General features: G+C 46.4%; 1 protein-coding gene across 1 annotated transcript in view; it reads left to right on the forward strand.

The window, feature by feature from the left end:
* The first annotated feature begins 3,172 nt into the window (after nt 1-3,172).
* gtpbp3 (GTP binding protein 3, mitochondrial) overlaps nt 3,173-14,810 on the forward strand; it is a 31,876-nt gene continuing 20,238 nt past the window's right edge. Inside the window, exons 1-3 of the mRNA XM_014123579.3 lie at nt 3,173-3,569; nt 12,207-12,463; nt 12,621-12,707. Of these exons, the coding sequence (XP_013979054.1) occupies nt 3,511-3,569; nt 12,207-12,463; nt 12,621-12,707 (403 nt within the window). The 5' untranslated portion in view covers nt 3,173-3,510. The remainder of the gene's footprint in view (nt 3,570-12,206; nt 12,464-12,620; nt 12,708-14,810) is intronic.

Below are 14,810 nucleotides of genomic sequence, written 5' to 3' on the forward strand. Positions count from 1 at the left end.
TCCAACTCCTCACAGCCCAGCCCTCTATCCCCTCACAGCCCAGCCCTCCAACTCCTCACAGCCCAGCCCTCTATCCCCTCACAGCCCAGCCCTCTAACCCCTCACAGCCCAGCCCTCCAATTCCTCACAGCCCAGCACTCCAACCCCTCACAGCCCAGCCCTCCAACCCCTCACAGCCCAGCCCTCTATCCCCTCACAGCCCAGCCCTCCCACCCCTCACAGCCCAGCCCTCCCACCCCTCACAGCCCAGCCCTCCCACCCCTCACAGCCCAGCCCTCCAACCCCTCACAGCCCAGCCCTCCCACCCCTCACAGCCCAGCCCTCTATCCCCTCACAGCCCAGCCCTCCCACCCCTCACAGCCCAGCCTAGCCCTCCTACCCAGCCCTCCCACCGCTCTGAGCCCAGCCCTCCCTCCCACCCATCACAGCCCAGCCCTCCCACCCCTCACAGCCCAGCCCTCTATCCCCTCACAGCCCTGCCCTCCCACCCCTCACAGCCCAGCCCTCCCACCCCTCACAGCCCAGCCCTCCTACCCAGCCCTCCCACCGCTCTGAGCCCAGCCCTCCCACCCATCACAGCCCAGCCCTCCCACCCCTCACAGCCCAGCCCTCTATCCCCTCACAGCCCAGCCCAGCCCTCCTACCCAGCCCTCCCACCGCTCTGAACCCAGCCCTCTATCCCCTCACAGCCCAGCCCAGCCCTCCTACCCAGCCCTCCCACCGCTCTGAGCCCAGCCCTCCAACTCCTCACAGCCCAGCCCTCTATCCCCTCACAGCCCAGCCCTCCAACTCCTCACAGCCCAGCCCTCTATCCCCTCACAGCCCAGCCCTCTAACCCCTCACAGCCCAGCCCTCTATCCCCTCACAGCCCAGCCCTCCAACTCCTCACAGCCCAGCCCTCTATCCCCTCACAGCCCAGCCCTCTAACCCCTCACAGCCCAGCCCTCCAATTCCTCACAGCTCAGCACTCCAACCCCTCACAGCCCAGCCCTCCAACCCCTCACAGCCCTCTAACCCCTCACAGCCCAGCCCTCCAACCCCTCACAGCCCAGCTCAGCTCAGCCCTCCTACCCAACCCTCCCACCGCTCTGAGCCCAGCCTTCCAACCCCTCCCAGCACTCTCCTCGGTGAAGCTCAGAGGTAGCTAGTATCACCAGCATACATTCTGCTTACTCACCATCCTCTCTCTCATCTGACAGCCACAAAGATCTGCAGTGGGGCTCCCCAGTGAACATATACACTGAGTGTACAAAACATTAGGAACACCTTCTGAATATTGTGTATCAATTGTGTATGTGTGCCATTCAGAGGGTGAATGGGTAAAACAAAAGACTTAAGTGCCTTTGAACAGGGTATGGTAGTAGCTGCCAGGCGCACTGGTTTGTGTCAAGAACTGCAACGCTGCTGGGTTTTTCACGCTTAACAGTTTCCTGTGTGTATCAAGAATGGTCCACCACCCAAAGGACATCCAGCCAAGTTGACAGAACTGTGGGAAGCATTGCATTCAACATGGGCCAGCATCCTTGTGGAACGCTTTCGACACATTGTAGAGTACATGCCCAAACAAATTGAGGCTGGGCAAAGGAGGGCAAAGGGGGGCAAAGGGGGGTACAACTCAATATTAGGAAGGTGTTCCTAATGTTTTGTAAACTCAGTGTATATGTTCACTGGGGAGCCCCACTGCAGATCTTTGCAGCTGTCAGATGACAGAGAGGATGACGAGTATTCAAACTAGGCGTCAAAACAAATTGAATTTATGGGACTTGTCTATGTATGACCCCCACGGGGTTAGGGCAGGAGAGCCGTGAGCTCCGTTGTGAAGCTTTGACAGGTAATCCTCGAATCATCCAAAAGAGACTGGATTATTTTTTTAACTAAATGAAATTAAGAATGAGAAGTAAAACCGAATTTCAATCATAAGGTAAATTACAGTTTATATGGGATTTATTTCAGTGATCAAAGTACTAGGACTAGACTGAAACTGAGCTGACAGAAACAGCTTCACTTCAAGGCAAGTAAGGATATGGCCAGATGGTGACGTCACCACAGTGACTGACAGCTTATCGTGTGTTTCACAGAGAGAAAACAAATTACTCTACTGTAGATAGGCCTGTTACATAATGTATTTGCGGCAAGTGCTCAAAGAAAATATGGCAGGTTTCTATCATGATGATTATTCACCCAAAAATATATATGTTTTGTAAAAAATAAAATAAAAAATACTTTCTAAAACATCCTTAAATATAATAGAAAACTACATTGAAAAATCTATAGGCATGCACGTTATCAAAGAGTATGATATTAAAGCTGCAATATGTAACTTTTGGGATGACACCACCAAATTACCATAGAAATGCGAGTTATAGATCTGTCATTCTAATTTAAAGCAAGTCCAAGAAGCTATAGATTTGTTCTATGTGCAATATTTCTATGCTTCTAGTTCTTAAGTTTTGTTATTGCGTCTTTTACTTTCAGTTTTGTACACCAGCTTCAAACAGCTGAAAATACAATATTTTTGGTTATGTAAAATATATTTCACAGCGGTTTAGATGATACAATGATTCTATACACTGCACTTGCTTGCTTGCCCCATAAACTGAAATTAGGCGAGCTATTCGAATTTTAGCAACCAGGAAATGGTGGAGTGATTTCTGCATAGTGCACCATTAAGGTTTCACTGTTCATAATGTGCCTAGTACCTATAACACTAGGTCAGCTACTACAGTCTCAATAACATAAATTCAACCAGAGAGGAAGAGGCGAAGCGAGAGGTTTCACCCTCGCCAAAGTATGTCCAAAATAAGTCCAATGCGTTTCTAAAGGCTTATTTTGGACCTACAGTAAGCTTGTCGCCTGCCTTCCCGTGTTTAGGACAACGACTCCCATTGTGAGGGCGGAGACATGAGCATCTCCTCATTATATTAAGATCTCTGCTACAACGTTGAACAAACGATATTAAGTAACAAGGTCAGCGAATGATGTCATATTTATGCAAACTCAACAGAATGCAAATTTGCGCACATGATGTCGCTGCAGTAGCACCACGGACCCATTTTGATAGCACAAAAAAGGAGGGCATATTCTTGATTGACGGTGGTTGGACCAGTTACATTCATGCATCTCTTCCGAGATTGAGGACCCCAGACCAATACAAACCATCCGTAGTATTAACACGTTTTCATATTTTTGGAAACGGAAAGAAAGAAGCGTGGAGACAGGCGATGGGAGTTTGTGTGCTGAATGTTACCGATATATAGTAAATACAACTCTGCGTTGTCTAACTGCCATATTCAAGTATTTCAGTCACCACCAGAACGATTGACAGAATGCCTCGAGTGAATCTCATGTGAGATTCGCCTTTTTACTAAACGATGGTAACATTTCACATGGACAGCTGTAGTTGTTATAGCTTCTACCGAGAATAGGGTCTACACATAACCTAGCTATCTACATACAATGGGCAGAGCCTATCAGCTATGCAACATTTGTTGTGATTTGCTTTGAGTCATAATGTTGCCATGCACTTGGGGATTGTGGAGAAGCGCTATACACACCCTCAAGACATTCAGGTTAGTCAAAACTCTCTGGGCTAGTTGCTTTTATTTCAATTCAATGTATCCTGATCATAACCATACTTCTACCGTTTTATAACCAATATATCCCTTAATAATATCCCTTAACAAATCGATAACCCACATTTTGTTACCCAGCCATATAACAGTCCCATGATCTGACTTATCTTCCCTGTCTTCAAATGTGTAATAATAATAAATATAGTTGCAAGCAGCGATGACCCGGGGTCCAAGCCTTTTTTGTCCCGTTTTCGTTTGCTCAAATATTATGCCTTATTTTACAAGTCATAAAATGTATTTCTGGTACAACACCCCTCACTGTCCAGGGATGTCTGTCAAAGCTGCAGGGGTGAGGTTTGACACTAGGCTGCCTTGGGTTGGCATGTATTACAAGACTAAGGCACTAGCCCTCTGAGCCGTGCTCACGTCATGGTTGAACACTATGGAAGAGCATACAGTGCCTTCTGAAAGTATTCAGACCCCTTTACTTTTTCTACATTTTGTTACGTTACAGCCTTATTCTAAAATGGATTAAATAAAACATTTTCCTCAGGAATCTACACACAGTACCCCATAATGACAAAGTGAAAACATTCTTTTTGAAATTTTAGCAAATGTATTAAATACAGAAATACGTTATTTACATAAGTATTCAGACCCTTTGCTATGAGACTTGAAATTGAGCTCAGGTGCATCCTGTTTCCATTGGTCATCCTTGAGCTATTTCTACAACTTGATTGGAGTCCACCTGTGGTAAATTCAATTGATTAGACATGATTTGGAAAGGCACAGACCCGTCTATATAAGGTCCCACAGTTGGCAGTGCATGTCAGAGCAAAAACCAAGCCATGATGTTGAAGGAATTGTCAGTAGAGCGCCGAGACAGGATTGTGTCGGGGCACAGAATTAGGGAAGGGTACCAAACAATGTCTGCAGCATTGAAGGTCCCCAAGAACACAGTGGCCTCCATAATTCTTAAATGGAAGAAGTTTGGAACCACCAAGACTCTTCCTAGAGCTGGCTTCCCGGCCAAACTGAGCAATTGGGGGAGAAGGGCCATGGTCAGGGAGGTGACCAAGAACCTAATGGTCACTCTGACAGAGCTCTAGACTTCCTCTGTGGAGATGGGTGAACCATCAGGACCTCAGACTGGGGTGAAGGTTCACCTTCCAACAGGACAACGGCCCTAAGCACACAGACAAGGCATCGCAGGAGTGGCTTCGGGACAAGTCTCTGAATGTCCATGAGTGGCCCAGACAGAGCCCGGACTTGAACCCGATTGACCATCTCTGGAGAGACCTGAAAATAGCTGTGCAGCAACGCTCCCCATCCAACCTGACAGAGCTTGAGAGAAGAATGGTAAAATCTCCCCAAATACAGGTGTGCCAAGCTTGTAGCGTCTTACCCAAGAAGACTCAAGGCTGTAATCCCTGCCAAAGGTGCTTCGACAAAGTACTTAGGAAAGGGTCTGAATACTTATAAAATGTGATATGTTTTTAGGGGGGGGGGGGGGGGACAATTTAATCAATTTCATAATAAGGCTGTAACATAACAAAATGTGGAAAAAGTCAAGGGGTTTGAATACTTTCAGAATGCACTGTATGTGTATGAATTGCAGGTTCCAGTGTTGCACAAATCATATAACATTCCATTTAGCAGGTTGCTTTCATCCAAAGCAGCTTAGTCATGCGTGCATACATTCTTTACACTTGGGGGGTTGTGAGAATTGAACCCACTATTTTGCCAGCGCCGTGCTCTACCAACTGAGCTACAGAGAACCACCATGTGGATAGTGGACAACTGCACACTTCAGAGAAAAAGTGCAGAGTATTGACATGCATAGCCTGCAAGGGCTCCAACCCTCCAATAGCACAAATACACTGAGTGGACAAAACATTAAGAACACCTTCTTAGTATTGAGTTGCACCCATCCTTTTGCCCTCAGAACAGCCTCAATTCGTCAGGTCATGGACTCTACAAGGTGTTGAAAGCGTTCCACAGGGATGCTGGGCCATGTTGACTCCCATGCTTCCCACAGTTGTGTCAAGTTGACTGGATGTCCGTTGGGTGGTGGACCATTCTTGATACACACGGTAAACCGTTGAGTGTGAAAAACACAACAGCATTGTAGTTCTTGACACAAACCGGTGCGCTTGGCACCTACTACCATATCCATTTCAAAGGCACTTCATTATTTTGTCTTGCCCATTCACCCTCTGAATGGCACACATGTACAATCCATGTCTCTGTCTCAAGGCTTAAAAATCCTTATTTAACCTGTCTCCTCCCCTTCAGATACACTGATTGATGTGGATTTAACAAGTGACATCAATAAGGGATCATTGCTTTCACTTGGATTCACCTGGTCAGTCTATGTCATGGAAAGAACTAGTGTTCTTAATGTTTTCTGCACTCAATGTAGATGTATATTTGGCCCAACATTAGATTTCTATAATGTAATGTATTGAACTGAACTGAACTGTACTGTACTGTAATGTACTGAACTGTACTGTAATGTACTGACCTGTACTGAACTGTAATGTACTGAACTGTAATGTGCTGTAATGTACTGAACTGTAATGTACTGTGCTGTAATGTACTGAACTGTAATGTGCTGTACTGAACTGTAATGTGCTGTAATGTACTGAACTGTAATGTACTGAACTGAATTGTACTGTACTGTACTGAACTGTAATGTGCTGTAATGTACTGAACTGTAATGTACTGAACTGTAATGTGCTGTAATGTACTGAACTGTAATGTACTGAACGGTAATGTAGTGAACTGTAATGTGCTGTAATGTACTGAACTGTAATGTACTGAACTGTAATGTGCTGAACTGTAATGTGCTGTAATGTACTGAACTGTAATGTACTGACCTGTAATGTACTGAACTGTAATGTACTGAACGGTAATGTAGTGAACTGTAATGTGCTGTAATGTACTGAACTGTAATGTACTGAACTGTAATGTGCTGAACTGTAATGTGCTGTAATGTACTGAACTGTAATGTACTGAACGGTAATGTAGTGAACTGTAATGTGCTGTAATGTACTGAACTGTAATGTACTGAACTGTAATGTGCTGAACTGTAATGTGCTGTAATGTACTGAACTGTAATGTACTGACCTGTAATGTACTGAACTGTAATGTACTGAACGGTAATGTAGTGAACTGTAATGTGCTGTAATGTACTGAACTGTAATGTACTGAACTGTAATGTGCTGAACTGTAATGTGCTGTAATGTACTGAACTGTAATGTACTGACCTGTAATGTACTGAACTGTAATGTACTGAACTGTAATGTGCTGTAATGTACTGAACTGTAATGTACTGAACTGTAATGTGCTGAAGTGTAATGTGCTGAACTGTAATGTGCTGTAATGTACTGAACTGTAATGTACTGACATGTACTGAACTGTAATGAGCTGTAATGTGCTGAACTGTAATGTACTGAACTGTAATGTGCTGTAATGTACAGAACTGTACTGAACTGTAATGTACTGAACGGTAATGTACTGAACGGTAATGTACTGAACTGTAAGGTACTGAACGGTAATGTACCAACATGTACTGAACTGTAATGTGCTGTAATGTACTGAACGGTAATGTACTGAACGGTAATGTTCTGAACTGTAATGTGCTGTAATGTACTGAACTCTACTGAACGGTAATGTGCTGTAATGTACTGAACTGTACTGAACTGTAATGTACTGAACGGTAATGTACCGACATGTACTGAACTGTAATGTGCTGTAATGTACTGAACGGTAATGTACTGAACTGTAATATACTGAACTGTAATCTGCTGTAATGTACTGAACTGTAATGAACTGAACTGTACTGCAATGTGCTGTAATGTACTGAACTGTACTACAATGTGCTGTAATGTACTGAACTGTAATGAACTGAACGGTAATGTGCCGACATGTACTGAACTGTAATGTAATGTACTGAACTGTAATATGCTGTAATGTACTGACCTGTAAAGTGCTGAACTGTACTGAACTGTAATGTACTGAACGGTAATGAACTGAACGATAATGTACCGACATGTACTGAACTGTAATATGCTGTAATTTACTGAACTGCAATGTACTGAACTGTAATGTACTGAACGGTAATGAACTGAACGGTAATGTACCGACAAGTACTGAACTGTAATGTGCTGTAATGTACTGAACTGTAATGTGCTGTAATATACTGAACTGTACTGTAATGTACTGAACTGTAAGGAACTGAACTGTACTGCAATGTGCTGTAATGTACTGAACTGTACTACAATGTGCTGTAATGTACTGCAATGTGCTGTAATGTACTGAACTGAGCTGTAATGTAATGTGCTGTACTGTAATGTACTGAACTGAGCTGTACTGTGCTGTAATGTACTGTACTGAATTGTACTGTAATGTAATGTACTGAACCGGTCACAACCTGTAGACTTGTTTACGTGCTGCTGTGCGGTTTGTTGCTAACCTTACTTTGCTACCTGCCAACTTTACGGTTTTCACCCCTCCTTCACTCGGCTCGCGCTCCCGAGGGATTATGATGGGACGGCTGCTGGATGCCAGGGGTTCCTACTCCAGCTGGAACTCTACCTGGCGACAGTCCACTCGGCTCCTTCGGGACGTGAGAGCGTGTCCGCCCTCGTCTCCTGCCTCTCAGGCAAAGCCCTGGAGTGGGCCAACGCCGTATGGAGTGGACCATTACGCAGAGTTCACCCGCCGCTTTCGGGCAGTTTTAGACCACCCGCCTGAGGGTAGAGCGGCGGGTAAACATCTGTTCCACCTGAGGCAGGGGACGAGGAGCGCGCAGGAATTCGCTTTGGACTTCCGGACCCTGGCCGCCAGCGCGGGATGGAACGACAGGGCCCTGATCGATCATTTCCAGTGCAGTTTGCGCGAGGACGTCCATCGGGAGTTGGCCTGCCGAGACACCACCCTTACGTTGGACCAGCTGGTGGACCTGTCCATCCGGCTGGACAACCTGCTGGCTACCCGCGGACGTCCGGATCGGGGCCTGTCAGTTCCATCCCCCAGGACCTCCGCTCCGACGCCCATGGAGCTGGCAGGTGCTGCGCTTAGGGCGACCGGAGGAGGGTCATTCCCTGCACCATCTGTGGCCGCAGAGGGCACACTGCTGGTCAGTGCTGGGGGGGTTCCTCAGGGAGTCGAGGCAGCAGGCAGGGCACCATCGTGTCACCCCAGGTGAGTCGGCACCAGGCTCACCCAGAGCCCCCTGTTGCTCACATGTATGTGTTTATTAAATTTCCTGAGTTTTTCCCGCATTCCCAGCATAAGGCGCTCGTAGATTCAGGCGCAGCTGGGAATTTTATTGACCGTTCATTTGCCCATAGATTAGGAATTCCCCTTGTTCCTGTGGATATGCCGTTCCCTGTGCACGCCCTAGATAGTCGACCATTAGGGTCAGGGCTGATTAGGGAGGCCACCGCTCCACTAGACATGGTTACGCAGGAGGGTCACAAGGAGAGAATCAGTCTCTTCCTTATTGATTCTCCTGCTTTTCCCGTGGTGCTGGGCCTACCCTGGTTGGCCTGTCATGACCCCACTATTTCGTGGCAACAGAGGGCTCTCAAGGGGTGGTCACAAGTGCTCAGGGAGGTGTGAAAGGAAAGTCCAGACCAGGTCTCCACCGTGCGCATCCCCTCAGAATATGCCGATTTGGCTCTCGCCTTCTGTAAGAAGAAGGTGACTAAATTACCACCCCGTCGACGGGGGGATTGTGCGATAAATCTCCTGGTAGATGCAGCACTTCCCAGGAGTCACATGTATCTTCTGTCACAGGAGGAGACAGCGGCTATGGAAACATATGTCTCCGAATCCCTGGGGCAGCGATACATTCAGCCCTCCACTTCACCTGCCTCTTCGAGTTTCTTTTTTGTGAAGAAGAAGGATGGAGGTCTGCGCCTGTGTATTGACTATCGGGGTATCAATCAGATCACGGTGAGGTACAGCTCATCGCCAGTGCGATCGAGTCAATGCACGGGGCGCGCTTCTTCACAAAATTGGATCTCAAGAGCGCTTACAACCTGGTGCGTATCCGGGAGGGGGACGAGTGGAAGACGGCATTTAGTACCACCTCAGGGCACTATGAGTACCTCGTCATGCTGTACGGGTTGATGAATGCTCCATCAGTCTTCCAGGCCTTTGTTGACAAGAATTTCCGGGACCTGCACGAGCAGGGTGTAGTGGTGTATATCGACGCCATTTTGATATACTCCGCTACACACGCCGAGCATGTGTCCCTGGTGCGCAGGGTGCTTGGTCGACTGTTGGAGCATGACCTGTACGTCAAGGCTGAGAAATGTCTGTTCTTCCAACAGTCCGTCTCCTTCCTAGGGTACCGCATTTCCACGTCAGAGGTGGACATGGAGAGTGACCGCATTTCAGCCGTGCGTAATTGGCCGACTCCCACCACGGTAAAGGAAGCGCAGCGGTTTCTAGGGTTTTCCAACTACTACCGGAGGTTTATCCGGGGTTTTGGTCAGGTAGCGGCTCCCATTACCTCACTGCTGAAGGTGGGCCCGCTGCGCTTGCAGTGGTCAGCTGAGGCGGACAGGGCTTTTGGTCACCTGAGGGCTCTGTTTACCTCGGCTCCCGTGCTGGCTCATCCAGATCCCTCTTTGGCGTTCATAGTGGAGGTGGACACGTCCGAGGCTGGGATAGGAGCCGTGCTCTCTCAGCGCTCGGGTACGCCACCGAAGCTCCGCCCCTGTGGCTTCTTTTCGAAGAAGCTCAGCCCGGAGGAGCAAAACTATGATGTGGGGGACCGGGAGCTGTTGGCTGTCGTCAAGGCTCTGAAGGCGTGGAGACATTGGCTTGAGGGGGAGAGACACTCTTTTCTCATCTGGACTGACCACCGCAATCTGGAGTACATCCGGTCGGCGAGGAGACTGAACCCTCGCCAGGCAAGGTGGGCCATGTTTTTTACCCGTTTTGTGTTCACCCTGTCCTACCGGCCAGGTTCCCAGAGCGCTAAGGCAGACACACTGTCCCGGATGTATGACAGAGAGGAGCGGTCCATGGATCACACTCCCATACTCCCGGCCTCTTGCCTGGTGCTGTAATGTACTGAACTGTACTGTAATGTACTGAACTATACTGTGTTGTAATGTACTGAACTGTACTGTAATGTACTGTGCTGTAATGAACTGTACTGTAATGTACTGTGCTGTAATGAACTGTTCTGTAATGTACTGTACTGTAATGTACTGTACTGAACTGTGCTGTAATGTACTGAACATAATTGTAGTGTATTATACTGTACTTTACTGTACTGAATCTACTGTATTGTACTTTACTTTACTGTAATGTACTATACTAGACTATACTGTACAAAACTATACTGTACTATACTAGACTATACTGTACAGAACTATACTGTGCTATACTAGACTACTGTACTGAACTATACTGTGCTATACTAGACTACTGTACTGGACTATACTGTGCTATACTAGACTACTGTACTGAACTATACTGTACTATACTATTTTTACCCATTTAAACTGGTCTTGGTCAGGTCATGGTCTCGATCCACTGGTCCTTGGTCTGGGTCTTAAAAACTCTTGGTCTGGATTTAAAGGGTTCTGGTTCTGACTTCATCTCTGGTACTCTCACCAATCGTATACTTTTGAATCCATGTAGGTAGTGGACCAGTGCAGACTTCAGGAAACATTGTAGAGTATTGAGATGCATGGCCAGCAGGGTCTTCCCTCAGGGCCTTCCCTCAGGGGTCTTCCCTCAGGGTCTTCCCTCAGGGGCCTTCCCTCAGGGCCTTCCCTCAGGGCCTTCCCTCAGGGTCTTCCCTCAGGGCCTTCCCTCAGGGTCTTCCCTCAGGGTCTTCCCTCAGGGTCTTCCCTCATGGCCTTCCCTCATGGCCTTCCCTCATGGCCTTCCCTCATGGCCTTCCCTCAGGGTCTTCCCTCAGGGCCTTCCCTCATGGCCTTCCCTCATGGCCTTCCCTCATGGCCTTCCCTCATGGCCTTCCCTCAGGGTCTTCCCTCAGGGCCTTCCCTCAGGGCCTTCCCTCATGGTCTTCCCTCATGGTCTTCCCTCAGGGTCTTCCCTCATGGCCTTCCCTCAGGGTCTTCCCTCAGGGCCTTCCCTCATGGTCTTCCCTCATGGCCTTCCCTCCAAGACTGACTTGAATTGTCAGCCCGACATCACTCAACTTCATTGGCTCACAGCGGCCATGATGTTTACGATATCAACTGCTTTTGAAGATCTTGGTCTTGAGGTGCTGTACACCAAGTTTCTGAGAAATTGGTATAGTGGTGTCCGAGTCCACGATCGACAGCCTGATCAACTCTATGCGAAGGAGATGTGTTGTGCTGTATGAGGCAAATGGTGGTCACACCAGATACTGACTGGTTTTCTGATCCACGCCCCTACTTTTTTTTAAGGTATTTGTGACCAACAGAAGCATATCCGTATTCCCAATCATGTGAAATCCATAGATTATGGCCTAATGACTGATTTCCTTACATGAACTGTAACTCATGAAAACCTTAGAAATTGTTCCATGTAGCATTTAACATGTTTGTTCAGTGTATATATATCGCACTTTTCAAGCACCCAGTCGCTTGACAATTGTATAAATGTCTTCAACAGAGCATCTCCATCAGCGAGGGGCCTGTGTATCCCGACCAGAGCGGTATGCGATGCTGAGACCATCTTTGCCCTGTCGTCGGGCCACGGCAGGTGTGGTGTGGCGGTGGTCCGTGTCAGTGGTCCTGCCTCCTCCATGGTCCTGAGAAACATGGCAGGTCTGACCCAGGCTCTACCCCCTCGTACCGCCCTGCTACGGAGGATCACTGACCCCCAGTCCAAAGAGCTGCTGGACCGAGGACTGGTCCTCTGGTTCAAAGGTCAGATTGGTCTTAGAGGACATCTCACAGTTATTATCGGATAAACCCACAATGCATTTTGATTTAAAAAAAAATATATATAAGCATCTCATAGTAGCTGTTCTTGTTTGTCTTATCCAATGTTGTTGTCGTGACTGTTGTTGTGCTTTCTTGTCAGGTCCCCACAGCTTCACAGGGGAAGACAGTGCAGAGTTCCATATTCACGGAGGTCCTGCAGTCATCACAGCTGTCTTACAAGCCCTAGGTAAACACACAGTCATATGATGAGAGATATGGAAGTAGGTTAGAGCACAGTCATTTGTAGAGAGATATGAGTGGTCTGATTGAGTGTGATGTCCAGAGAGTATCTGCTGATGCTCCAGATACTCAACTAGTCTTAAGAAGGACAGTTTTATTGCTTCTTTAATCAGAACAACAGTTTTCAGCTGTGCTAAGATAATTGCAAAAGGGTTTTCTAATGATAAATTAGCCTTTTTAAAATGATAAACTTGGATTAGCTAACACAATAGTAATTGCTACAATAGTAATTTACAACATTAACAATGTCTACACTGTATTTCTGATCAATTTGTTGTTATTTTAATGGGCAAAAAATGTGCTTTTCTTTCAAAAACAAGGACATTTCTAAGTGACCCCAAACTTTTGAACGATAGTGTGTGTGTGTGTGTATATATAGAAATGTCTTAGAAATGTCCTTGTTTTTGAATATATATATATATATATATATATATATATATAGTACTAGGCTAGAGCCTAGAGGAGATAAGTGTTCTTGTAGCTGTTTCATCTGGGTGTCTGCGTTGCTTTCCTTCCTGCAAACACTTTCCTTGAACTTGAGAGCAATGCAGAACTGTTGTCAGTGTCCTTGCAATGTTCATGTTTGGCTGCTAGGGGGCAGTGTTATATAAATGAATGTAAACTGTGCAGTGTCTCAGATTTGCATCTTCTCAGAACAGCCAGTCAACAACACAATACATAAAGCTGATGATTATATAATCCTGGTGTCTCCTGTAGTTACCAGCTTTGTTGTTCTTTATTAATGCTGTAGTAGTACAACTGGCAACAGTCTCTGGTTGATGTAATGCCTTTGCAGAGCATGTAAGAATCAGGCCACCATATTAACAAACAATAAATTAAGTTCTGTAAAGGTTCTAACAAAAACACCTTACCTCATTGCCAGGGTCGTCAATGTAAATAGTCCGGTGGCCATTTGATTAATTGTTCAGCCGTCTTATGGCTTAGGGGTAGAAGCTGTTAAGAAGCCTTGGTCCTAGTCTTGGCGCTCCAGTACCGCTTGCTGTGCGGTAGCAGAGAAAACAGTCTATGACTTGGGTGACTGAAGTCAAGTGCATTAGAGTGTCTAGTTTGAGAAACAGACTCCTCACAAGTCCTCAACTGGAAGCTTCATTAAATAGTACCTGCAAAACACCAGTCTCAACGTCAACAGTGAAGAGGCGACTCCGGGATGCTGGCCTTCTAGGCAGAGTTCCTCTGTCCAGTGTCTGTGTTCTTTTGCCGATCTTAATCTTTTCTTTTTATTGGCCAGTCTGAGATATGGCTTTTTCTTTGCAACTCTGCCTAGAAGGCCAGCATCCCGGAGTCGCCTCTTCACTGTTGACATTGAGACTGGGGTTTTGCGGGTACTATTTAATGAAGCTGCCAGTTGAGGACTTGTGAGGTGTCTGTTTCTCAAACTAGAAACTCTAATGTACTTGTCCTCTTGCTCAGTTGTGCCCCGGGGCCTCCCACTACTCTTTCTATTCTGGTTAGCACCAGTTTGCGCTGTTCTGTGAAGGGAGTAGGACACAGCGTTGTACGAGATCTTCAGTTTCTTGGCAATTTATCGCATGGAATAGCTTTCATTTCTCAGAACCAGAATAGACTGACGAGTTTCAGAAGAAAGGTATTTGTTTCTGGCTGTTTTGAGCCTGTAATCGAGCCCACAAATGCTGATGCTCCAGATACTCAACTAGTCTAAAGAAGGCCAGTTTTATTCCTTCTTTAATCAGAACAACAGTTTTCAGCTGTGCTAACATAATTGCAAAAGGGTTTTCTAATGATCAATTAGCGTTTAAAATGATAAACTTAGATTAGCTAACACAACGCGCCATTGGAACACAGGAGTGATGGTTGCTGATAATGGGCCTCTGTACGCCTATGTAGATATTCCATAAAAAAATCTGCCGTTTCCAGCTACAATAGTCATTTACAACATTAACAATGTCTACACTGTATTTCTGATCAATTTGATGTTATTTTAATGGACAAAAAATGGGCTTTTCTTTTAAAAACAAGGACATTTCTAAGTGACCCCAAACTTTTGAACTGTAGTGTACATTGCCTTAGT

This window comes from Salmo salar, chromosome 10 (assembly GCF_965601325.2).
Source record: "Salmo salar chromosome 10, fSalSal1, whole genome shotgun sequence".
Lineage (NCBI taxonomy): Eukaryota > Metazoa > Chordata > Actinopteri > Salmoniformes > Salmonidae > Salmo > Salmo salar.